Below are 25,121 nucleotides of genomic sequence, written 5' to 3'. Positions count from 1 at the left end.
CTTCATTCATCGATGTTTTTCAGTCTCCTGTGATATTTTTGTCTCCTTTTGTCGCCATATTTGTTTTGGTGAGTGTCCCTGGCTATGAATATGTTTGTGTGGGGGTATTGTTCTGTTACGTAATATCTGAACGGAACTGTCTGAACCAAGGGAACGTATTTTGATGGATCAGAACAAAACAAAAATACAAAAAAAATACATAATTAAGAAAATCCCAAATATACTTTAATCACCTCGACATAAAGAGACGATGTGGTCCATCCTTACCGTGCAGTGGAGATCCAGACGGGCTGCTGGAGAGGCCCGGGATGGGGCTGCAGCGTCCCCCGATGCCCCCCGCTCCTCCCAGGATACAGGCTCCCGGCGCCGCTCCTCCTCCACCTCCTCCTCCTCCACCCGCCCCGGCCCTGTTCAGCTCCGCCTCCATCTCCTCCAGCCCGGCGCTCTTCTGGAAGCGGGACATGCGGTTGACCACGCGGGGGGACATGTGGGTGCGGGCGCAGGGGGCGCCGCCGTACGGGTTTATGGGGAAGACGTGGGTGGTGCCGCGGAGGGTGCTGACCGCCACCCACCGACTGTCCGGGCTGAAGCACATGTCCTGCACCTGGACACAGAGGGTCAGGGGTCGTCAAGAGGCTGCGCTCAGGATCTAGGTTTTCTCCCCCCTCTCCCTCCTCTCTCTTCTCTCCCTCTCCCTTTTCTCCTCTCCCTCCTCTCTCCATCCTCTCCCCTCCTCTGCCTACTCTCCTCTCCCCTCTCCCTCCTTCCTTTTTTTCTCACTCTTCTCCCTCCTTTCTCTTCTCTCGCTCATTTCCCTCCTCTCTTCATCCTCTCGCTCCTCTCTCCCCTCCCCTCCTCTACCTACTCTCCCTCTCCTCTTCCCTCTCTCTCCCCTCTCCCTCCTTTCCCTTCTCTCACTCTTCTCCCTCCTCTCTCCACTCTCTCTCTCCTCTCCCTCCTTTCTCTTCTCTCGCTCTTCTCCCACCTCTCCACTCTCTCCATCCTCTCCCTCCTTTCTCTTCTCTTACTCTTCTCCCTCCTCTCTCCCTCCTTTCTCTCCTCTTACTCTTCTCCCTCCTCTCTCCTTTCTTGTCTCTCACTCTTCTCCATCCTCTCTCCTCTCCCTCCTTTCTCTTCTCTTCTCCCTGCTCTCCACCGTCATTACTTTGCAGCGACATCACACTGGGGGGGGTTCTGCATGTATGTCTATGGAGGAATCTTCAGCAGTTACGACGGTGAATCCACACACACATAAGCAAACGTTTTTAGATCGTCTGACTCATTTTCAGGAGCCTGTGATCAATCCGTGCGTTCACTGTCCAGTTTATGCGTTTGATTTACAACAAAAAGGCGAGAGCGACTGAACTGAAGAACTGTTGGCTAACGCTAGCTAGCCTGCGACGGTAACGCTACAGGAGAGAGACTGAACAGTTTAACAGCACAAATCACCTGTTTTTAGCTCCAACAAACTCAGTTCTTTTTGGTCAGACTGTGTTACAACAAAGCGCAGATTAAAATGTAACTTCAGCTTCAGACAGAGCAGTGCCTCCAGTTAGCGTCACACCCCATATATAACCCTACACCACACTATTTTAAACAGTATTGTGCGGCGCTCAGTTTGATCGAGACGTAAATTTCAACCATCCTGTTCAATATTTGTGTTCCAGTTCTTCTCGGTCATTGTGAAATCGCGTGGAAACAAACAGAAGATTCCAGAAATATTAGCTTAAGCCCGGGCCGCGTTGTTTACCGCGCGGATAAACACTTCACATGGACAATGCGGGTAGCCGAAAGGTGGCAAAGCGATGAGAAATAAACGCCTCGTATTGTTTGGCGCTCGCTGAACCGAAGCTAACTCCGAGCTACGCCGATAGCATCTCCCCGAGTATTTTAAACACGCCAGACACAAGGCAGACAGACAGCAGACAGATGCAGCAGACAATGCCATCGCAGGAGACAGGCTATTTATACAAGCTAAATGCTACGAGCTAAAGGTCATTCGTAAAGCGACGTACCGGGCGGGGGTTAAAGGTCAAACATTACACAAAATAGTCTCCTGTAGCTTTAAGTCATGATCTAATACTGTTCTCTCCTCAAAAAACAGACCTGGAGTTGCGTTTTGTTTCATTCACACATGTTTGCGTCACGTTTTATTATTAGTCTGTCGATATCTCCAAAGCTCAAAATGCTCCGTTGCACCTTGTGATGTCATCAAGTGGTCGTTTTTCAAGCTAACATCGACCTTTTAACTTTAGTTTCATGAGAGATTTGGCAATTCCAGGGCTGAAATGATCCAAAATTGATTTCTGGATTCTATTGTTGAAGATGTTTGGAGTTTAAAATCTCAGCGGAGCACTTCCTGTATTACCACACGATGACATCACCACGTACCATTGTCCTGTGTGCTACTTTAAAGGTCCTACATTACACAAACCGAATGTTAAAGCCTCAAAAAACAGACCTGGAGTTGTGTTTTTGTTTCATTCACACGTGTTTTGAGTCACACTTTATTATCTCCGACGCTCAAAATGCTCCGTCCCACTTTGTGATGTCATCGAGTGGTAGTTTTCAAGTGAACAGCTCCTTTTACCTTTCTTTCAGTAGAAAATTGGCAACTCCAGGGCAGAAATTACATCCAAATGATTTTAGAAATGAAGGTGTGTAGAGTTTAAAAACACAGCAGAGCACTTCCTGTATCGCCACTTGATGACATCACAAGGTGGAACGGAGCGTTTTCAGTTGGAGAGAAGAACGCTAACGCCTAAATCTGCCGGGTTTGTGTGTTAAACGTGTGTCTTGTGGGTAAAACTGCATAATAAATTGAATTACTAAGAACTATTTCATTAATAATTGAGCTGCTAATTATGGAAAGAATCTGTTTTTTGGGTTTTTTTGCGTTGCGTTTTAAAAATCCTCTGATCATGTCGTTGGCGAGACAGTCCTTCGCCGCCGGGACCAGACCGTCGTACTCATGACAGAACCATCCAGTGTCGGGACGGGCCGACCACAGCCAAGACGCTCTCAAATGTGGAACACTGCGGTGCTGCGCCCAGTGACTCTGCAGGAAACTCTGCCGTTTTTTAGGCCTTGGTGGGTTTTTTTTTTTTTTTTTGGAAAAGATTCGTAAACGTATGTGGTCTTGGCCGGTCAGGCAACTAGATCACTGTAATAATAATTTGAATTTGATTAATCGCACAGCCGCATTTGAGATTTAGATGATGCTAATGCTTGGATTAACTCAATATTCCACAAGCTAATGGTTTATGCTAGCAGCGCGCGGACAGGGACGGGAATGTGGCGGCTTCAGATCACTTTCTTTCTTTTACTTTTGATAATTTTTCCATTATTTAGCATTTTAAATTTACTACAAACTCACTCACAATCTTATTTACCACATTTTCCTATAAAACAGCTGTGTACTCACGTTTAGCGCCGTTAGCTTTTCGCGCAGAAGCTAAAGTTTTATGTATATTCTTGAGGCAGTAGGTCGACCCAAACTAAATATTTAAAGCCGATAGCTAATACGCTGCAAATTCTGGCCCAATATAGACGCTAACGATACATATAATACCATCTGTGTCTTGTTAAAACGCAGATTTATTTTCTAATACGTCGTGTTTTTGGGTCTAATCACAAATATAAATGATCAGGTTCGTTTGTGAATTTACTTTCTGAATATTTCTTGTGAAAATCCCGTCTGGCTCTCGCCTCCATCTGGAAACATGACATCATAACACCCCAGAATGTGAAAACCACGGCATCGGTTATCTGTAATATCGGGGATTTCCGCAGATATCCGTCAGATACTGGAAATTAGCCTGATATTTGGCGCAGATATTTTTCCAGTTTGTCATCGGTACATCAGATTTATCCTTTTGAACAGATTAAATGAGAGAAAATATGGCTTTTACATCCCGAAAAGTTGCTCGCCAAAGCTGCTTCCTCAGTTGCGGTCAGATTACTGCTGGACACTGTTTTATATCCGCTAACGACACTGACGCTAACGACACTGAAGCTAACACACCTGTCTGTTTACAGTCTCTGTTTGTTGGCTGGGTCTAACGAGCTACACTAAGACCGAACTGCCATACTTAGCATAATCATTCAGGCCCTTAATGGTTGCTCTCACACCTGTTAGCATACTGGCTGTTAGCACGCTGGCTAGCCCTATTGTTTTCCTCGTTTGATTTAGGTCTGAGGACGCATTTATAAATAGGAGATGATGTTTAAAGCCCCCACGCCCGTTCAAAGATGGATTGTCCGAACTACAATGGCCTCTTTAACTCCGATCTCAAACCGTTTACGTTTTTTTTGGCTAAGATCTCCGCCGCTATCGTGTTAATTTTAGAGTTTTAACATCGCGCTAAAGGCAAATATGGGTCATCGGCTCAAAAAAACGATATAAAATGAGCTCTAATTACAGTCGTGTTATGACGTGCTGACTGTAAACTCTTTGTGATTTGTGATTTTTCTTGCCATCTCCAGAGACAGGACTCGAGATGTAACCGCGATATTTTTAAAAACAATAGTCTGTATCGTGCACAGCCTTATTTCTTTGGAATATTTGAAGATTAAAGTCTAAAATTACCACCATATTGTGGCTTTAAAGTGCCCATATGACTCTGTTTTCCGATGCGTTACAATGTTGTTTCTTCATCACAAACAGACCTGGAGTTGTGTTTTGTTTCACTCGCAAACGTTTAACGAAAACCCTGCATATTTAACGGAACGGAAAATGCTCCGTTCCACCTTGTGATGTCATCATGTGGTGATCCAGGAAGTGCTCCGCTGTGTTTTTAAACTCCACACACCTTCATTTCTAGAATCATAATCGATAATTTCCGCACTGGAGTTGCCAATTTTTTTACTGAACTAAAGGTAAAAAGAAGCTGTTAACTTGAAAACTAGCACTTGATGACATCACAAGGTGGAACGGAGCATTTTGAGCTTTGGAGATGTAGCCAGACTCACAATAAACTAACTCAAACATGTGTGAATGAAACAAAACACAACTCCAGGTCTGTTTTTGATGCGCTAACAGCATTATAACATCACTTTAAGCTCTGAAGAGTCACTTTTGTGTAATTTAGGACCTTTAACATTCCGACTCGACTCTTTACGGCAGCAGTAGTGGTGTCGAGTGTCTCCGAACCCAAACCATATCCGATCATCTTATCGTCCCAATCTGTGTCACATTCTCGCCGTGTTTTCAAAGTGTCTGTGCGGTGATGCGTACCTCGTCTTTTATCACCGCGGTTTAATTTTAGAAAGACATGACACGAGTAAACATTAGCGCTGGCACCGCACAAACACGTCAAACTCGATACTACGGAAAATGTCTTACGCCGGAGACGGGTTTGATATCAGATCTAATCCAGCTTTATTTATACAGCACGTTTCACCAACACAAAGACTCCATAGAGCTGCACAGAGTAAACACAACAGTAAACACACAAGTACAGCATCAAATTAACAAGTCCGTGCCATAGAGTGTTTATATAAATGGACATAGCTAACCTGCTAGCCGCGGAGTTATAACAGGAAGTGATCATGTGCGCGCTTCTGGCTTCATCGACTCTGGCTCCAATTCACTTTCTATTGATAAACTGTGTCTCCTCTCTCTGTCTCTGCTGCTTCAGACTCATTTTGGTCTTAAATGTTCGTATTAACCCTCTACATGATCCTGGGGTTAATTTTTTTGGAGTTATTTTGAGTTTATTTTTATTTATAGATTTTTTTTTTTAGGTTTTTATTTATTTATTTGTAGTTATTTTTTTATTTTGAGTTTTTTTGTTTATTTTCTTATTTTATTTAGTTATTTTGAGATTTTTTTAACTATTATTATTTGGCGATTTTTTTTTTTATTATTTTGATTTAGTTTTTTTAAACTGTGTCTCCTCTCTCTGTCTCTGTCCTTCAGACTCATTCTGATCTTAAATGTTCGTATTAACCCTCTACATGATCCTGGGGTTTTTATTTCACTTTTGTGTCTGTAAATCAAGATTTGAACATTAAAAACAGACAAATCAGGCACCTTCTTTTCCCAAGGTCGCTCCTGTTAGCGTTAGCAACAGGTTTGATTGACAGTGTTGCTAAGCTCTTGCTCCCTTCTAAACAAGCAATGCGGGCAGAAAGGGGCGTTACCTTCAACAGCCTCGCTCTGGATTGGCTCTTTGGTTGCTATGATACTCGCGGTCAGACCTGACTCCAAATTAGCCGCTATAACTGCTAGCCTCGAACGCTGCGGGTGACGTCGCATTCACTCAGTCCACTTCTTTATACAGTCTGTGGTCAGTACAAACAATAAAAACATTAGGGCTGTCGTCGACTAAATAAATTCTTGTTGGACTAAAGACATTTGTTGCCGATCGATTGGCCGACTAAAAAGGGGGCGTGGCAAAAGCGCTCAAAACTATTACGTATCTCTGTGTATCTAACCCAAGCTGCACTTACAAGACGATACCTGCAGGGGGAGCTCATGCAAATACTACTATTTACGCAGAAAAAAAGAACTAGGAAGCAATGTTTTTATATATAAAGACAGATTAAACTTGTGAATCGTGAGTTTAATCTGATTTTATACAGATAAATACCAAAAGTACTAAATCTGTTGAAATCCTTATCGTCTAAATACAATGATTAATCAACTAATACAGATTTTAACTCAACTGATTAATTGACTAAATGACTAAACACGCACAGCTCTAGTTCAGTACATTAGCAGTGTCGACACCTGGAGATAAAAGTACTAACCAAAACTGGATTTAACGTTTTTTTAAGCGTTTAAATCTCCTCCCCAAACTTAAAATCCTCAGTGATGACGCAAAAGCTGGTGGCTGATCAGTGACATTCTGTTCTGACACATTCCAAAAAACAGATTAGGCTCATTTCTGGTTAGCCTAGCGCAGTGGTTCTCAAATAGTGGGGCGGTGCGACTCCGGGAACATGCTTTTCTTTTGCCGTACTAGACTAAAGTGTAATTGCACGTCCACTACTGTAGGTGGCAGTTGCGCTCTCATTGTCAGAGTGTGCGCAGGCCCAACACCACAGAGCGAACGCTACGCCGTGTACGCGAGCAAACCCGACACCGTAGAGAGCGTGAGTATCATAGCGACCAAGGAGCCAATCCAGAAGAGCGAGGCTGATGAAGCTAACGCCCCTTCCCGCCCACATCGCTGGTTTGGCAGGGAGCGGGAGCTTAGCAACGCTGTCAATCAGACCTGTTGCTAACGCTAGCGGGAGTGACCTCGGGGGAAAGACGGCGCCTGATTTGTCCGTTATTAATGTTCATATCTTAATTTACAGACACAAAAGTGAAATAAAAACCACAGGATCATGTAGAGGGTTAAAACGAACATTTAAGACCAAAATGGAACGTGGCGGCTAGCGGGTTAGCTATGTCCACTTATATATACAGGTTGTGGTTGATATACAGCAAGCTAGCTAGCCAACTGATATTTTAAGATGCTAAGAAGCTAAAATTTCTTCTGAAGCTCCAGTATTGATGCTTGTTCAAACGATTATCTAGTTTCAATTCAAGTTCTAGCCTCGTTTAGCATCTATATATATTTACTAAACGCATCCTTCGTCGCGTTCTACAGGTTACGTTCGCATTGCCGCCATTCCTAAAAACCAAACTCCGCCCTCGTCTCTTATCACTCAGAATCGCGGTGAACCTAAAGTGCTCGTTTACTGTCTAAGCTCTGACAGGTCTTATTATAACCAATTACCACGGCACAAAGTGAGCCATTCTTGCCCCGGTGAAGCGGCGTGGAGGTCAGGGGCTGGTATGCGCAAGATGGCCCCATTAACTATCATTGTACGGGACAATTACAGGGCGAAACTTGGCAACGGATTAGAAGGAACCTCAGTTAAAAATCTCGCCAAAAAAGTTCAACGTCACAACAATTAATGTCATAAAGTCGCATTCCCCCGGTCTCATTTTGGCCTCCGTTTTTGTGTCGTACGTTGAAAGATGGACACTGTCTGAGCCGCTGTCATGTCAACTGCCTCTCGCCTCTTTAGCGCGACCCAAAAACCTCCGGAAAACTCGAAAAGATTGATGGATTTGAGGTTAGTTTTTGTCATTTCGCTCATGTTTTTATTTATTTAAAGGTTCTATATTACACAACACTGACTCATGTGATTTTTAAGTCGTGTTCTGAAGCTGTTTCCTCCTCAAAAACAGACATGGAGTTGTGTTTTGTTTCATTCACATTTGTTTTTATCATTAGTCTGTCTACACGCTCTGTTCCACCTTGTGATGTCATGAAGTGGTAGTTTTCAAATGAACAGCTGCATTTTAGCTTTTGTTCAGTAAAGATTAGCAATTCAAACGCTGAAATTGTCCGACTGATTCTAGAAATGAAGGTGTGTGGAGTTTAAAACCGCAGCGGAGCACTTCCTGTTTCACCACATGATGACATCACAAGGTGGAACAGAGTGTTTTCAGTTTGAGAAGAAGAACTCAGCCTAAATTTGCGGGGTTTGTGTGTTAAACGTGTGAATAAAATGAGTTTGAACTGTGATCGAACTGTGCCCAGGCTCCAAAACGTACGGTGAATCCATGTTCACCTTCAGCAAAGAAGAAAAAAAGTGGTCCTTCGTTTATCGCGGGGGTCACGTTCTAAAAATAACCCACAATAGGCAAAATCCACGAAGTATCAGCTTTATTTTTTACATTATTCTCTCTGTTTTTGTCTGTAAAACCCCTCACCACACACTTTATACACTTTTCTCACACAGGCGTTAACATTTTCTCACATTTCTCCCTCGTTTAAACTCTCTCAAAGTTCAAACCTTCGTAGGCGTCTTTGTCGGTGCGGAACGTTTCGTCGACGTCGTGGGTTTTGTCGGTGGAGAAAACAAATCGCAAACGTACAGCACTTCAGAGTCACGCCGCGATCCGACGTTTACGTAAATTTGCGCGTGAGTGTGGGCCATCGAAAACCCAAAACACAACTCCAGGTCTGTTTGTGATGAGGAACCGACATTATAACACGTCAAAAATAGCGTGATATCGGCGCGTAAACGTTTATTTAACCAGCAAAGTCCCACTGAGATCTCTGGTTGAAAGAAGTCCTCGTCAAAAGCGTCGAAAAACGAGAGATTTCAGATTAAACAGACAATATCAAATGTTAGAAGCTGAACCAGGTCCGTGATTACAGGTTACATGTCCAGGTCTTTCAGAAAGTTCCACGCGAGTTTATCCCGTTTAGCTTTTTTTAAAACAGAAGCAGTTCGATTGTTACTCAACACAAACAATACAGAGTTCTATTCAGGGCCGTATAACAGAAAAAGTCCAATCTTTTCCTCCAAACCACAGACTTTTACTGGCTGAAGACCTCTCCATTAAAAAGACCCCAGGTGATCAGCGCTGACGACTGCCCGCCACTGGATCTCCATCTTGATAATGTAACCAGAATGATAAGTGGTCGAAAAACACGGAAAAGAACCGAAAAGTTGGTTCCAAAGAAAATTTACTTTGGCCAAAACTTGGTGGATCAACAAAGCTAAGGCCAGCGTTACAAAACAGGTCTATTATTACCGAGAACGTGTCCAAAACGGCGCTGTTCAACTTCTGAAAAATCTACTGAATCGATGTGTTTACTCAGGGTTTACTGTTCAAACCTTAAGTCAACAAACATTATATTAATTACTAAACACGATCACATTTCGAGCTGCGCGATCTGGGAAAAATAAAATAAAACAGCGAATTTTCTGACAAGATGAGATTCTGTTCAAACACGTTCAGAATAATTGACAAAAAGACTGACGTCTGAACTGATAAACTAATAAAAGTCTCCACTAAGGTCCCTGCAACAAAACGAGAGAAAAAGAGAGAGGTGAGGGGAGACGAAGAGAAAATGAGAGAGAAGGTCAAAGAAAGATAGAATGAGAAAGACGGAGAGAGGGGAAGCTATTCAAATGTTAAAATGTTAAAAGTCCTGGTTCAGTCCTGGTTCAGTCCTGGTTCAGTCCTGGTTTAGTCCTGATTTAGTCCTGGTTCAGTCCTGATTTAGTCCTGGTTCAGTCCTGGTTCAGTCCTGGTTTAGTCCTGATTTAGTCCTGGTTCAGTCCTGATTTAGTCCTGGTTTAGTCCTGGTTCAGTCCTGGTTCAGTCCTGGTTTAGTCCTGGTCTAGTCCTGGTTTAGTCCTGGTTTAGTCCTGGTTCAGTCCTGGTTCAGTCCTGGTTTAGTCCTGATTTAGTCCTGGTTCAGTCCTGGTTCAGTCCTGGTTCAGTCCTGGTTTAGTCCTGATTTAGTCCTGGTTCAGTCCTGGTTCAGTCCTGATTCAGTCCTGGTTCAGTCCTGGTTCAGTCCTGGTTTAGTCCTGATTTAGTCCTGGTTCAGTCCTGGTTTAGTCCTGGTTCAGTCCTGGTTTAGTCCTGGTTTAGTCCTGGTTTAGTCCTGGTTCAGTCCTGGTTCAGTCCTGGTTTAGTCCTGGTTTAGTCCTGATTTAGTCCTGGTTCAGTCCTGGTTCAGTCCTGGTTTAGTCCTGGTTTAGTCCTGGTTTAGTCCTGGTTCAGTCCTGGTTCAGTCCTGTTTTAGTCCAGTGCTAAACTACAGGTTTAGCAGTTTTTATGCTATACTTGTATTCATGTATTTATTATATACTTTTATTCATTATATACTTTTATTCATATATTTATTATATACTTTTATTCATATATTTATTATATACTTTTATTCATGTATTTATTATATACTTTTATTCATTATATACTTTTATTCATATATTTATTATATACTTTTATTCATATATTTATTGTATACTTTTATTCATGTATTTATTATATACTTTTATTCATATATTTATTATATACTTTTATTCATGTATTTATTATATACTTTTATTCATATATTTATTATATACTTTTATTCATATATTTATTATATACTTTTATTCATGTATTTATTATATACTTTTATTCATATATTTATTATATACTTTTATTCATGTATTTATTATATACTTTTATTCATGTATTTATTATATACTTTTATTTATATATTATTTATATTTATATGTTCTCTGCGATTTCCTAATTGCAAATGATTTTTTTTTTTCAGTGTGCACTCCCGCCCTCGTCCTGCATCAAATACTGGGCAAACACGTCACTAACGCTTAAAAACCGCTCTCCTCCTCTTCCCTCTCTTTCTGACGCCCAGCCCGTCTCACCCTCTGCCGTGTGAGTGTATCCGGGAGCATGCGGCCGATAACCTTTGACCTTTGGCACAGAGCGGGTCCTGACGGCGGTGTTTGGATGCGGTGGGATCAAAACGAGTGCGTGTGCTTTGGGTCACACATTAACCAGGGCCAGCGATAAGAGCGACACGACTGAACTCTACAAGGCCTGAGCGGGTCTCACTCCAGCAGCTTATCAGCGCAGAGTGAAAGCTGAAAGATTGTGATGTGGACACTGTGGTGAAATCTGCAAATACCGACGGATTTTAGGAATGAATGTGGATTAACAATAAAAAAACAAGAAAATAACGGAATAATCATTAAAGAGGAGGTGCTACACAAAACCAACAACCGTATTATAACATCGTTCTGTCAACAAAAACACATCGAGAGGTTGTGCCGAGTACGATACTGTCCAAACATGATACAAAACTGTACACTACAACTTCACAAACCTGATGTGATGTGCAGTAGTTGTAAAGTGAAGCTTTGTTAAACAGGTTCATACGTTGATTTTGGTAAATATAGCATTTTTAAAAGAATAAAAAGAAACATGGTGATCTAAATAGAAGTGTACTATGCCTCTTTAAAAACAAAATGAAGGAAAATAGTATAATAATCCCTACTACCCTTTGGTCAGTCAATGGGACGTGTGTCTTGCTGAAAGACACAGTGGCAGGATGGACTATCAAATCAAACCAACAACACAACTGCTACTATCACATTCAACCCAAACAGTGGGTGAGGTAAAAAATAAAATAGTACCATTGCAATAGCTATTAACAATTTAAAACAAAATATTATGATTTTTAATGGTAGAAAATCCTCAAAATTTCACGTATTAAATAAAATGAAAAAAAAAAAAAAATGCAGGCAGGTCGTAGAAGCGAATAGGTATCACTGGATGTTCAAGGGCTTCTAGCAATTTAGCATTAGCACGAAAACTTTGCTAAAATAACTGCTAATGAAACACAACTTGTCTGTTTCTTACCCTGTGCAGTTGAACGCCTCTCCTAGTCTGCGGCTAATGTAAATTGGACTGTGCCGTTACATGAGGAGTGTATCTCAGGACATACTGACAGATTGACGATATGGGTTTTTTTCATGGCCAATGGTGAAACCACTTAGAATGTTCAGAATCCAGAGCAGCTGATGGCCCTTAAGGTCGGCCGATATTTATGGGCCGATATGTAGAGTCAATTTGGGTAATTTTCAACAATTTCTGTAATTTAAATTTTAAATTTAATTGCATTAGCCTCAATCTCAGTGTGGTTCAGTGTGTACATTACCTTAATCTCTCTGTGGTGCAGTGTGTACATTCTCTTAGCCTCAGTGTGGCTCAGTCTGTACATTACCTCTCTCTGTGTGGCTCAGTGTGTACATTACCTCTCTCTCTCTGTGTGGTTCAGTGTGTACATTACCTCTCTGTGTGGCTCAGTGTGTACATTACCTCTCTCTCTCTGTGTGGCACAGTGTGTACATTACCTCTCTCTCTCTGTATGGCTCAGTGTGTACATTACCTCTCTCTCTGTGTGTGGCACAGTGTGTACATTACCTCTCTCTCTCTGTGTGGTTCAGTGTGTACATTACCTCTCTGTGTGGCTCAGTGTGTACATTACCTCTCTCTCTCTGTATGGCTCAGTGTGTACATTACCTCTCTCTCTCTGTGTGGTTCAGTGTGTACATTACCTCTCTGTGTGGCTCAGTGTGTACATTACCTCTCTCTCTCTCTGTGTGGCACAGTGTGTACATTACCTCTCTCTCTCTGTATGGCTCAGTGTGTACATTACCTCTCTCTGTGTGGCTCAGTGTGTACATTACCTCTCTCTCTCTGTGTGGTTCAGTGTGTACATTACCTCTCTGTGTGGCTCAGTGTGTACATTACCTCTCTCTCTCTGTGTGTGGCACAGTGTGTACATTACCTCTCTCTCTCTCTCTCTGTATGGCTCAGTGTGTACATTACCTCTCTCTCTCTGTGTGGCTCAGTGTGTACATTACCTCTCTCTCTGTGTGTGGCACAGTGTGTACATTACCTCTCTCTGTGTGTGGCACAGTGTGTACATTACCTCTCTCTCTGTGTGTGGCACAGTGTGTACATTACCTCTCTCTCTGTGTGTGGCACAGTGTGTACATTACCTCTCTCTCTCTGTATGGTTCAGTGTGTACATTACCTCTCTCTGTGTGGCTCAGTGTGTACATTACCTCTCTCTCTGTGTGGTTCAGTGTGTACATTACCTCTGTGTGGCTCAGTGTGTACATTACCTCTCTGTGTGGCTCAGTGTGTACATTACCTCTCTCTGTGTGGCTTAGTGTGTACATTACCTCTGTGTGGCTCAGTGTGTACATTACCTCTCTCTGTGTGGCTCAGTGTGTACATTACCTCTCTCTGTGTGGCTCAGTGTGTACATTACCTCTCTCTGTGTGGCTCAGTGTGTACATTACCTCTCTCTCTGTGTGGCTCAGTGTGTACATTACCTCTCTCTGTGTGGCTCAGTGTGTACATTACCTCTCTCTGTGTGGCTCAGTGTGCACATTACCTCTCTCTCTGTGTGGCTCAGTGTGTACATTACCTCTCTCTCTCTGTGTGGTTCAGTGTGTACATTACCTCTGTGTGGTTCAGTGTGTACATTACCTCTCTGTGTGGCTCAGTGTGTACATTACCTCTCTCTGTGTGGCTTAGTGTGTACATTACCTCTGTGTGGCTCAGTGTGTACATTACCTCTCTCTGTGTGGCTCAGTGTGTACATTACCTCTCTCTGTGTGGCTCAGTGTGTACATTACCTTTCTCTGTGTGGCTCAGTGTGTACATTACCTCTCTCTCTGTGTGGCTCAGTGTGTACATTACCTCTCTCTGTGTGGCTCAGTGTGTACATTACCTCTCTCTGTGTGGCTCAGTGTGTACATTACCTTCGCCTCCGTCTCTCCGCGGTGCAGTGTGTACATTACCTCTCTCTGTGTGGCTCAGTGTGTACATTACCTCTCTGTGTGGCTCAGTGTGTACATTACCTCTCAGTGTGGCTCAGTGTGTACATTACCTCTCTCTGCGTGGCTCAGTGTGTACATTACCTCTCTCTGTGTGGCTCAGTGTGTACATTACCTCTGTGTGGCTCAGTGTGTACATTACCTCTCTGTGTGGCTCAGTGTGTACATTACCTCTCTGTGTGGCTCAGTGTGTAAATTACCTCTCTCTGTGTGGCTCAGTGTGTACATTACCTCTCTGTGTGGCTCAGTGTGTACATTACCTCTCTGTGTGGCTCAGTGTGTACATTACCTCTCTGTGTGGCTCAGTGTGTACATTACCTCTCTGTGTGGCTCAGTGTGTACATTACCTCTCTGTGTGGCTCAGTGTGTACATTACCCCTCTGTGTGGCTCAGTGTGTACATTACCTCTCTCTGTGTGGCTCAGTGTGTACATTACTTCTCTCTCTGTGTGGCTCAGTGTGTACATTACCTCTCTCTGTGTGGCTCAGTGTGTACATTACCCCTCTCTGTGTGGCTCAGTGTGTACATTACCTCTCTGTGTGGCTCAGTGTGTACATTACCTTGGCCTCCGTCTCTCCGCGGTGCAGTGTGTACAGGTGATGCACTGCGCTCTGCACTGAGGCCCAGGGGTGGGTCAGGACTTGGAACACGTGAAAGTCGTGGCCCAGAGAGTCAGCGGTCACCAGCAGCATCCCTGAAACAGAAGGTGAAGGTCAGGACAGACGCTAACATTTCAGAGGCGGGTTTTACTGCATAACGTTTGTGGCGTCTCCATGGAGATGTTGTTGTTTTGCCTAGAATGTTACACAGTATAGAAATCGCTTTTTGTTTTCTCACTGTCTGACATGAAATCAGACTAAACTTTTCCTTTTTTTTTTTTGCCCAATTAGGATTAACAAAATTATTTCTATTTGCTAAATGCCAGAATAATGAGAAAAGGATTTTTTTTTTTAAGACAATTTTTCATACAGTAAGATTACAAAACATTTAAATAATTTGAGGAAACCCAGATGATGATGTTACGTCTTCGGAAGCATCTGATTGGTTTATGGACAACAGTCGAGTTTAATTGGAGACAAATCTGTGGACATATTTCAAAATAAATCAGCCGAGATATTAGGAAGAGAACTGTGGACTTGTGCTCGAGTCTAGTTCATCCTTGGTGCAGTTTCCAGACGCCTGAAGGAGCCACGTTCATCTGTTCGAATAATCACACACGAGCATAAAGACGACGAGACTGTCCATCCATCTTAACACTCAGGAAGGAGACGGGTTCTGTGTCCAAGAGATGAACAAGCTTTGGTCCAAAATGTGCGGATCAACCCAAGAACAAAAGCAAAAGATTGTGTGAAGATGAAGCTGAAGCTGGTACCATGGACTGAACGGACCCTCAGCAGGAAGAAGACATGTCCTGAGGTCTGACCAAATTAAAATTGAACAGTTTGGCCATGATTAGCTTTGAGAAAAAAGGGACAACTGTGAAATACGGGGGTGGCTAGCATCATGTTGTGGGGTTGTTTTGTTGCAGGAACCATCATGAGGAAAGAACGTTTACGTAGAAATACCGAAACAACATCTCAAGACATCAGCCAGGAAGTTACTTGGAGCGCAAATGCGTCTTCAAACAACAGGACAAAGACCTGAAGAATACTGCCAAAGTGGTGACAAAGTGGCTTAAGGATAACAAAGTCGAGGCCTACAAACTCGCCTGGCGCAGTTACGTCAGTTCTGTCGGGACGAATGCGCCAAAATTCCTGCCAACTATTGTGAGAAGCTTGAAGGAAATCCCAAAAAATGTGACCCAAGTCGCAGAGTTTAAAGGCAATGAAACCAAACACTAATGAAACGTATGTGAACTTCTGACAGTCTGAAAGTGACGAAAAATTGTCCAAAAAAAATCCTTCTCTCATTATTCTGACATTTAGCAAATAGAAATAATTTTGTTAATCCTAATTGACCTAAAACAGGAAAAAGTTTAGTCAGATGTTTTGTAAAAAAAAAAAAAAAAAAAAAAAAAGCGTACGTGTCGTTTTTTTATAGAGTGTATGTAAACTTCTGGTTGCAGCTGTATTCATTGCTCATTTCCCCTAAACAGTGTGAACTCATAACTATTCACCCTTTTTCAATTTGTTAAATGTTTTACAGCCCATTATGGCGGCGAGAACTAAACCCACGCTCTGATTAAAAGTTTCAAGTGTCTCTCCTCTGGTCCTGTCTCACACGGCACAAACCGACAAAACTCTGAGCTTTTTTTTTTTCATTGGAAGGGGGAGACGCTCACGCACGGCCCTCGTCTGGGATGGTTTACGTGTCGGGGTTAAAAATAAAACCGTTTTGTGGATAATGACGGTGTAATTAGTCTCGGCCTCTGCCTGTGATACTGAGGTGTGTGAGTCATCACCACGGTAACCCTAATACGCACCCTCGCTCGCTGCTTTGGGTTTCGAAACGCTCGTATATTAGCCGTGTGGTGAGCGCATCCTCCCGGCTCCAATTAGCACTTAAGCCACTTCCGCAAAAAGCCGGCTGGGTTTAAGAACAGTTAAGACCGAGCGCGGCCGCGGAAATCGTTAATAAAAAAAATAGAAATAGAAAAAAATGCGTTAAAAAAAACAACAACAAAAAAAACAACAACACTCAGGTAGTTTGAACGAACAAATGAGTCTGACCACGGCAGCAACAGTTGAAATTGTGGTTAATACAGATGTAGCGGAAGTTAAAGCGACGAGTTAAAGGTGCAATCTGTAACTTTTCTGCTCGTCTCCATGGAGATATCGTAGCCGTGACTTAAACGTACCGCAGCGTGGCATTAAACAGCAGCTCAGTCGGTTGGTGGAGTGGTACGAATGTTGGCGGTAAAGCGTCTCGAAAAGTGGAAAAAGTGCAACCGCTGACCGTCTATTTCCGCGGTGACGAGCAGAGGGGGGGGCACAAGCTAGCCGAGTTACAGGTCAGATCTGTGGAGAGGCGACCCCGCTCACAGTCAGAGTGTGCGTTTGCTGAGGTATTTTTGAGCCATGAAAATATCTGTAGTAAATAAATGTGCAATTGAGAAGTTTAATGTCGTATCCTTCTAGGACCTGGCGTCTACACATTTTGGGTCGTCTAGGCAACAAGACACTTTTTTTTTTTTTTTTTCTCTTCAAGGTCCTGGAGTCACAGACGAGGGCGTTAAACTGTCACTTAGATTCAAAACGGACTTTGTTAAAGGCTCAAGTCTGCAGCTCGTCGCATGAACATTTTTAAACTGATTTTGATCATTAAAAATCAAAATCATTAAAAAAGTAAAAATGAATGTCCTCGTATGTCCACGTCGTTTTTCTCGTAAAGTAAAATAAATAAAGATAAATGTTGATTTTTTAACACTCATCAGGTCCGATCAGCTCAAAGGACAAAGAGAAATGGATAAAGCCTCAGAAGGAGCTCGGGTCTCAGGAGGAACATCTGGAAAAAACACAATGAACGGGCTCGAACATGCCACAGATAAAGATGCGTTTTACTTTAGTCTGTCCCAGGCCCCAGTGTCTCAGGGGCCCCAGTGTCTCAGGGGCCCCAGTGTCTCAGGGGCCCCAGTGTCTCAGGGGCCCCAGTGTCTCAGGGGCCCCAGTGTCTCAGGGGCCCAGAACTGGACCCTCCTCCACTTCATTTATATTATAGGGGGGGCCCACGTGAGGCTTCTTGCCCCGGGCCCCTGTATTTCTGTCTCCGGGCCTGTGTGTAACTTTAATCAAATAAAACACAAGTGGAGGGTCTGAAATCTTCATCTCGTTTCCATGGAGACGTTATTGTTTTGCCTGGAATGTTCCGCAGTATGGCATTAAACTTAGCTACAGCTGGTTTAAAGCTCTGAAAAGTTCACTGTGCAGATAAAGGTCTGTGCCTCAGTGGCTTTTGTTTGCATTTTTAAAAGAAGATTTGTTGTTTTTTTGCGGCGCGTCATAAACGGCGTCACTCAGAGCCGTCAGCACAAAACCTCCAAAACATCAACCCACACTGCTCCTCCCTCTCCTCCCTCTCCTCCCTCTAATCCCTCTCTCCTCCCTCTAATCCCTCTCTCCTCTCTCTCCTGTCTCTCCCCCCATTTCCTTTAAGGCTGCACCGATCTAGCTTTTTCAGTTCCCTCTCCCCTCCTCTCTTCCCCCTCACCTCCTCCCTCTCCTCTTTTCTCTCTTCTCTCTCCTCCATCTCCTCCTCTTCTCCGCCACCTCCATCACCTCCTCCTCTCCCTCCCTCCCTCCCTCCCTCCCTCTCCTCTCCTCCCTCTCCTCTCTCTCCTCTCCTCCCTCTCCTCCTCCTCTCCTCTCCTCCTCTCCTCCTTCTCCTCTCCGTGCCCTCCCTCTCCTCTCCTCCTCCTCCTCCTCTCCTCCTCCTCTCCTCCTCCTCCTCTCCTCCTCCTCCTCTCCTCCTTCTCCTCTCCTCCCTCTCCTCTCCTCTCCTCCCTCCTCTCCGTGCCCTCCCTCTCCTCTCCTCCTCCTCCTCCTCCTCTCCTCCCTCTCCTCCTCCTCCTCCTCCTCTCCTCTCCTCTCCTCCCCTCCCTCTCCTCTCCTCCCTCTCCTCTCCCTCCTCTCCTCCCTCTCCTCTCCTCCCCTCCCTCTCCTCTCCCTCCTCTCCTCCCTCTCCTCTCCTCTCACTGCTCTCCTCTCCTCCCTCTCCTCCTCCTCTCCTCTCCGTGCCCTCCCTCTCCTCTCCTCTCCCTCCTCTCCTCTCCTCTCCCTCCTCCTCCTCCCTCTCCTCTCCTCTCCGTGCCCTCCCTCTCCGTGCCCTCCCTCTCCTCCTCCTCTCCTCCCTCTCCCCTCCTCCTCCCTCTCCTCTCCTCCTCCTCTCCTCTCCTCTCCTCTCCCTCCCTCTCCGTGCCCTCCCTCTCCTCTCCTCTCCTCCTCCTCCTCCTCCTCTCCTCCCTCTCCTCCTCCTCCTCCTCCTCTCCTCTCCTCTCCTCCCCTCCCTCTCCTCTCCTCCCTCTCCTCTCCCTCCTCTCCTCCCTCTCCTCTCCTCCCCTCCCTCTCCTCTCCCTCCTCTCCTCCCTCTCCTCTCCTCTCACTGCTCTCCTCTCCTCCCTCTCCTCCTCCTCTCCTCTCCGTGCCCTCCCTCTCCTCTCCTCTCCCTCCTCTCCTCTCCTCTCCCTCCTCCTCCTCCCTCTCCTCTCCTCTCCGTGCCCTCCCTCTCCGTGCCCTCCCTCTCCTCCTCCTCTCCTCCCTCTCCCCTCCTCCTCCCTCTCCTCTCCTCCTCCTCTCCTCTCCTCTCCTCTCCCTCCCTCTCCGTGCCCTCCCTCTCCTCTCCTCTCCTCCTCTCCTCCTCCTCCTCCTCCTCCTCCTCCTCCTCCTCCCTCTCCTCCCTCTCCTCCACCTCCTCCTCCTCCACATGGTTACACTTTAGTATTTTCCCCACATTTCAAAGTTCTTCTGAGCCCCGCGCTGCTTAATTAAAAAGTCCTCTGGTTTTGTTGTGGCCGGTCGCGTTGCCAAGTTGGGGAAGTTTCTGGTGGCTCTTTGCTCTTCATTTTTCAGTCTTCGCTCTTACGTTCCATGTGTCCAGAGCCGGGGACAGAGCGGTTTAAAGACGGCGTCCTCCTCTTTGAGCATTAACGCGTCTCAGCAGATGTTCTGTCGCTAATAACATTTCACACTTAAAACATAATAAACATTGAATTATTCAGGCTGAGAAACTACCAGTGCTTTAAGTTATCCAAACGATTCTAGTGAAGGTGTGTGGAGTTTAAAAACACAGTGGAGCACTTCCTGTTTCACCACATGATGACATCACAGAACTACAAAACACAGAGACAGTTTACGCAGAAGGAAGCCATTTTTCTGACAGTTTAAACCTTCATTTAACTAAATAACGGCGCTGTCATTTATTTTTATTGGTTTAATTATACCTATTGTGTAATTTAGACACATTTTTGGCCTTTGTTTACGTTACGGTTGCTAGGTAACGGTTATGTCACATCAGGAAGTGACATTATAAACTTCACCAAAATGGAAAATATAGAAAATACGAGGCAATGTTTTTTAGTCGAACGTTAAAGGGGCGGTGTTACGCTGTTTTCTGATCTGTTATGGCGTTGTTTCATTGTTAAAAACACACCTGGAGTTGTGTTTTTGTTTCATTCGCACATGTCGTAACGCACAAACCCTGCAGATTTAGGCTTCTTCTCAAACTGAAAATGCTCTGTTCCACCTTGTGATGTCATCAAGTGGTGATACAGGAAGTGTTTTTAAACTCTACGCAACTTAATTAGAATCATTCGGATACAATTTCAGCTCTGGAATCGCCAAACTCGACTGAACGAAAGGTAAAAAACGTAGATGTTAACTTGAAAACTACCACTTCGTGACATCACAAGGTGGAACGGCGCGTTTTAAGCGTCGGGGATGTACGAATGAAACGAAAACAACTCCGGGTCTGTTTTCGATGACGTTAAAACACGACTTAAATTTCACATTTTCGTCCACTTTGCGTCATTTTTGCACCTCGACGGGTTTTTTTTTTTTCGAAATATCCGTCGTGCGCACATTTAAAACCAAAACGCGTTAATATCAGCAGATGTTTTGTGTTTTCGGGGCGGTGAAAAACAAACCCGCGGAGGAGATATTTCCGGAGATGATTGCATTACTGCTCTTGTGTCTGTACAGCGCACGTCTCGCACACATGCTAAATTAAAGGTTGGTTCTCGTGAGTGCGTGTGCCAGCGTCCCGGAGCATCATAAATACGACTGCGCCCGCCGGAGAGGTGTTTTAAATAGGACGTGTCAAAGCCAGAGCCGCCCCGGGCCGCAGAGTCCGTCCCTTTCTTCACCAGAGCGAGCAGAGCGGGGCTTGTAATCTGTCGGGCCGCGGGCGAGCCCACTGACGCCTCTCCGAGTAAGTCTGTGTATTTCAACAAGCCACAAAAACCAGCGACCGGGACAGGAGCGAGGGCTGGACTGCGCCATCGGGAGGGGCCGCGGAGGAGGAGGAGAAGGAGGAGGAGGAGGAGGAGGAGGAGGAAAAACAGCAACAACACAACTCACTGGACCTGAGTTTTCAATTTCACAAGTAACATTTTTAGATCACCGTGTTTCCTTTTAGCGTTTTTTGAAAGTGCGATATTCACCCAAAACCAAAGTATTAACATGTTTTACGAGTCTCTATGCACCTCCTCCCTTTGCTCTCTATGCTAAGTCGCTCGCTATCGCAACAAAATCGGCGCGCGTCAGGTTTGTGAAGTCGTAGTGTGCGGTTTTATGTCATGTTTTTGTGTATTTATGGAGAGTAGATTTGTGGGCGGAGCTTTTTTACAGCTAAGCGTTAAGGAGGGTTTGAATAGGGTCCAGGAGAGATCTCTAGATTACTCAAACGTGCCTGGATCACGTTTAAAACATCTTGAGACGTGTTTTTGATGAGGAAACCGTGTTATAAGATGGTAGAAAGGAGGTAAACAGAGACACAAATTAGAACATATTATTTAACTTCCGTGTTATATTTATTATTTATTGTTGTGAAAAGGAGGAAGAAGCTTGAACTGTTTCATTTTTTATTTATTTATTTATTTATTTATTTTTTGGTTCTTTTATTTATTTATTTATTTATTGTAATTTTTTTATTTTTTAAGTTGTTTTTTTTTTTAGTTTTTTTTTTAGTTTAGTATTTTTTGTTTGTTTTTTATATATTTTTATTATATATAGAAGGAGAGAGTGAGGAGATGGGGTAAAAGATGGAGAGAAGGGGGTGAGAAGAGAGAGGACGCGGGAGAAAAGGGTATAGAAAGAAGGAAAAAGAGGAGAGAGGAAGAGAGAACGTAAGAAGAGGAGAGAGCAGAGAGAGAGGGGAGAAACTGAAGAAGAGAGAAGGAGAGACGGGGAGGAGGACAGACTGAGAAAGCGAGGGAGGGAAAAGAGGAGAGAAAATGAAAAAGAGAAAGGAAGGAGAGACTGGGGAGTGAGACAGACTGAGAGAGGGAGGGGAGAAATGGGACAAAGGGAGGAGAGAAACAGAAGAAGAGAGAGGAAGGAGAGAGGAGGGAGGAAGACAGACTGAGAAAGACAGGGAGGGAAAAGAGGAGGGAAAATGAAGGAGAGGAAGGAGAGAGCGGGGAGGAAGAAAGATTGAGAAAGAGAGGGAGGGAAAGGAGAGAGAGGAGAGAAAAAGGAGAGAAAATGAAGGAGAGGAATTGTTTAAATATTGTTGTTGTTGTCGTGTTCTCAAATCGGCTCCATTCACATTTTGCCTGGATTGTTGCGTCACAGGTAAAGCTGAATTTCTCACTCTACGTCAAACTGTGTCACAACAAATGTACGGATTTATTAGCATAGCATAAAAAAAACTTCCCAATTTGTGCACAAACTGTTTACACATTTTAACAATCCAACTTTATTTCAAAACAACACATTTGACCAGAGTATTACACAAAACAACAAACAAAACAACAAACAAAACAACAAACAAAACAACAAACAAAACAACAAACAAAACAACAGTACTGGTCTAATCGTGGCTGCGGCGAGAGGTTTAGAGCTGTAGGTTCTGGCACATTGCTAGTATTGTGTTGCTAGGTAACAGTTATGGAAATACCTCTGTGTACGTCACATTTTTAAACCAGGAAGTAAATTATGAACTAAAGGAAGTTATTTATAAATATATGCACTTTAAAATGATCTGAAGACGAGGTACTGATTTTGTGAAAAGGAAAAAGAAGCTTCAACTGTTTTTGTTTAGTATTCTTTGTTTGTTTTTTTAGTTTTTTTTATTATTTTTTTATTTTTTAGTTTTTTTATTTATTTATTTATTTATTTTTGAGAGTTTTTCCAAAAATCATTAATAATAAATTGAATAAATTGCATTACTTAAATTTAAAAAGTAATATTTTGTTGATATAAAACATAAATGGTGTCTTATAGCAGAAGGCCTCCGTTTGCATGCTATTGGATGAGTTACTCTGCACCTCGTATATGTGGCTCCAAGTATAATCAGCGTTTGACCAAATCTGGACTAAACCAGATCTAAACCAGGTCCAAACCAGATCTAAACCAGGAACAAGATGAGAGTTTAAAGATAAAGTGAAACGTCATTTAAAATATTTACTGTTTAAAGAATCAGAGCAGATTATGAAGAGTTTAAGACTCAAGTCCTCACGTCTGACCACTGGAAACAAAGAAAAGAACAGAATACTCTCATCTGTCAGACTGAACTCTGTGTGCTCTGATGGAGAGAGGAGGAGAGGAGGAGAGGGAGGGAGAAGAGAAGAGGAGGAGAGGAGGGGAGAGAGAGAGAGAAGAGAAGTGGTGGAGAGGAGAGGAGGAGGAGAGGGAGAGAAACCATGAAGTTAACAGAATACTCTCATATATATATTCTGTCAGACTAAACTCTGTGTGCTCTGATGGAGAGAGGAGGAGAGGGAGGAGGAGAGGAAGAGAGAAAGGAGGAGGAGGAGAGGGAGAGAGGAGAGGAGGAGAGAGGAGGGGAGGAGAGGAGGAGAAGAGAGGATGAGGAGAGGGAGAGAGACCAAGTTAGCAGAATATTCTCATCTGTCAGACTGAACGAGAGCGAATGATGGAAGAGGGAGAGAGGCAGAAAGGGAGAAAGAGAAACAGAGGCATGAGAAAAGGGGGTAAGAAGAGAGAGGAAGGTACAGAAAAGAAGAAAAAAGCGAAGGGAGATAGAGAGAGAGAAAGAGAGGGAGGGAGAAAGAGATATAAAACAGTGTAAAAGATGGGGGAGCGGGAGAGAGGGAAGGGGAGAGAGTGAGAGAGAGAGAACGAAGAGAGGGAGAGAGAGAGACAGAAATGAGAGAAAGGGGTAGGAAGCGGGAGGAAGAGGATAGAGAAAGAGAAGAAAACAGAAAAAGCAAGAAGAGCGAGAGAGAGTGAAGGAGAGATATAAAATAGTGTAAAAGATGGGGGAGAGAGAGAGGGAGAAGGAGAGAAAAGGAAGAGAGTGAGATGAGAGAAGGGGGTAAGAAATGGGAGGAAGAGGACACAGAAAGAAGAAAAAAGAGGAGAGAGGGAGAGAAAAAGGAGGTAGATATAGAAGGAGTGAGTGAGGAGATGGGGTAAAAGATGGGGAGAAGGGGGGAAGAAGAGAGAGGACGTAGGAAAAAGGGTATAGAAAGAAGAAAAAAGAGGAGAGAGGAAGAGAGAACATAAGAAGAGGAGAGAGCAGAGAGAGAGAGGGAAGAAACCGAAGAAGAGAGAAGGAGAGACGGGGAGGAAGACAGATTGAGAAAGCGAGGGAGGGAAAGAGGACAGAAAATGAAAAAGAGAAAGGAAGGAGAGACTGGGGAGAGAGAACTTGAGAGAGGGAGGGGAGAAAGAGAAGAGAGAGCGGAGAGAAACTGAAGAAGAGAGAGGAAAGAGAAAGTGGGGAAGAAGACAGACTGAGAAAGAGAGGGAGGGAAAGAGGAGAGAAAGAAGAGAGAAAATGAAGGAGAGGAAGGAGAGAGCGGGGAGGAAGAGAGATTGAGAAAGAGATGAAAGGCAATAGGAGAGAGGAGAGAAAAAAGAAAGACTGATCGAGAAAGCGAAAGAGGGAAAGAGGAGAGAGAGAGGAGAGAAAAAAGAAAGACTGATCGAGAAAGTGAAAGAGGGAAAGAGGAGAGAGAGGGGAGAAAAGAAGAAAGACTGACAGAGAAAGCGAAAGAGGGAAAGAGAGAGAGGAGAGAAAAAAGAAAGACTGATCGAGAAAGCGAAAGAGGGAAAGAGGAGAGAGAGGGGAGAAAAGAAGAAAGACTGACCGAGAAATCGAAAGAGGGAAAGAGGAGAAGAGAGAGAGGGGAGAGAAAAAAGAAAGACTGATCGAGAAAGCGAAAGAGGGAAAGAGGAGAGAGAGAGAGGGGAGAGAAAAGAAGAAATATTGAAAGGGGGAGCGAGAGGAAGCTCCATGATAAACAGACCGCAGCTCCTCAGCTCCTAATCACCCGGCGCTTCCGTTTTGGGAGCGCTGTAATTATCCGGCCCGGGCCCGTCTTTGGGGCTGAC

General features: G+C 44.0%; 1 protein-coding gene across 1 annotated transcript in view; it reads right to left on the bottom strand.

Annotated features, from left to right (window-relative positions):
- Positions 1-25,121, bottom strand: part of bcas3 (BCAS3 microtubule associated cell migration factor) — a 223,165-nt gene that overhangs the window by 83,467 nt on the left and 114,577 nt on the right. The window contains exons 14-15 of the mRNA XM_033976611.2: positions 14,730-14,863; positions 268-604 (exon numbers count right to left, since the gene is read on the bottom strand). Coding sequence (XP_033832502.1) covers positions 268-604; positions 14,730-14,863 — 471 coding nt within the window. The remainder of the gene's footprint in view (positions 1-267; positions 605-14,729; positions 14,864-25,121) is intronic.

Source organism: Periophthalmus magnuspinnatus, chromosome 13 (genome assembly GCF_009829125.3).
Source record: "Periophthalmus magnuspinnatus isolate fPerMag1 chromosome 13, fPerMag1.2.pri, whole genome shotgun sequence".
Classification (NCBI taxonomy): domain Eukaryota; kingdom Metazoa; phylum Chordata; class Actinopteri; order Gobiiformes; family Gobiidae; genus Periophthalmus; species Periophthalmus magnuspinnatus.
This window is presented reverse-complemented; position numbering and strand designations above follow the sequence as displayed.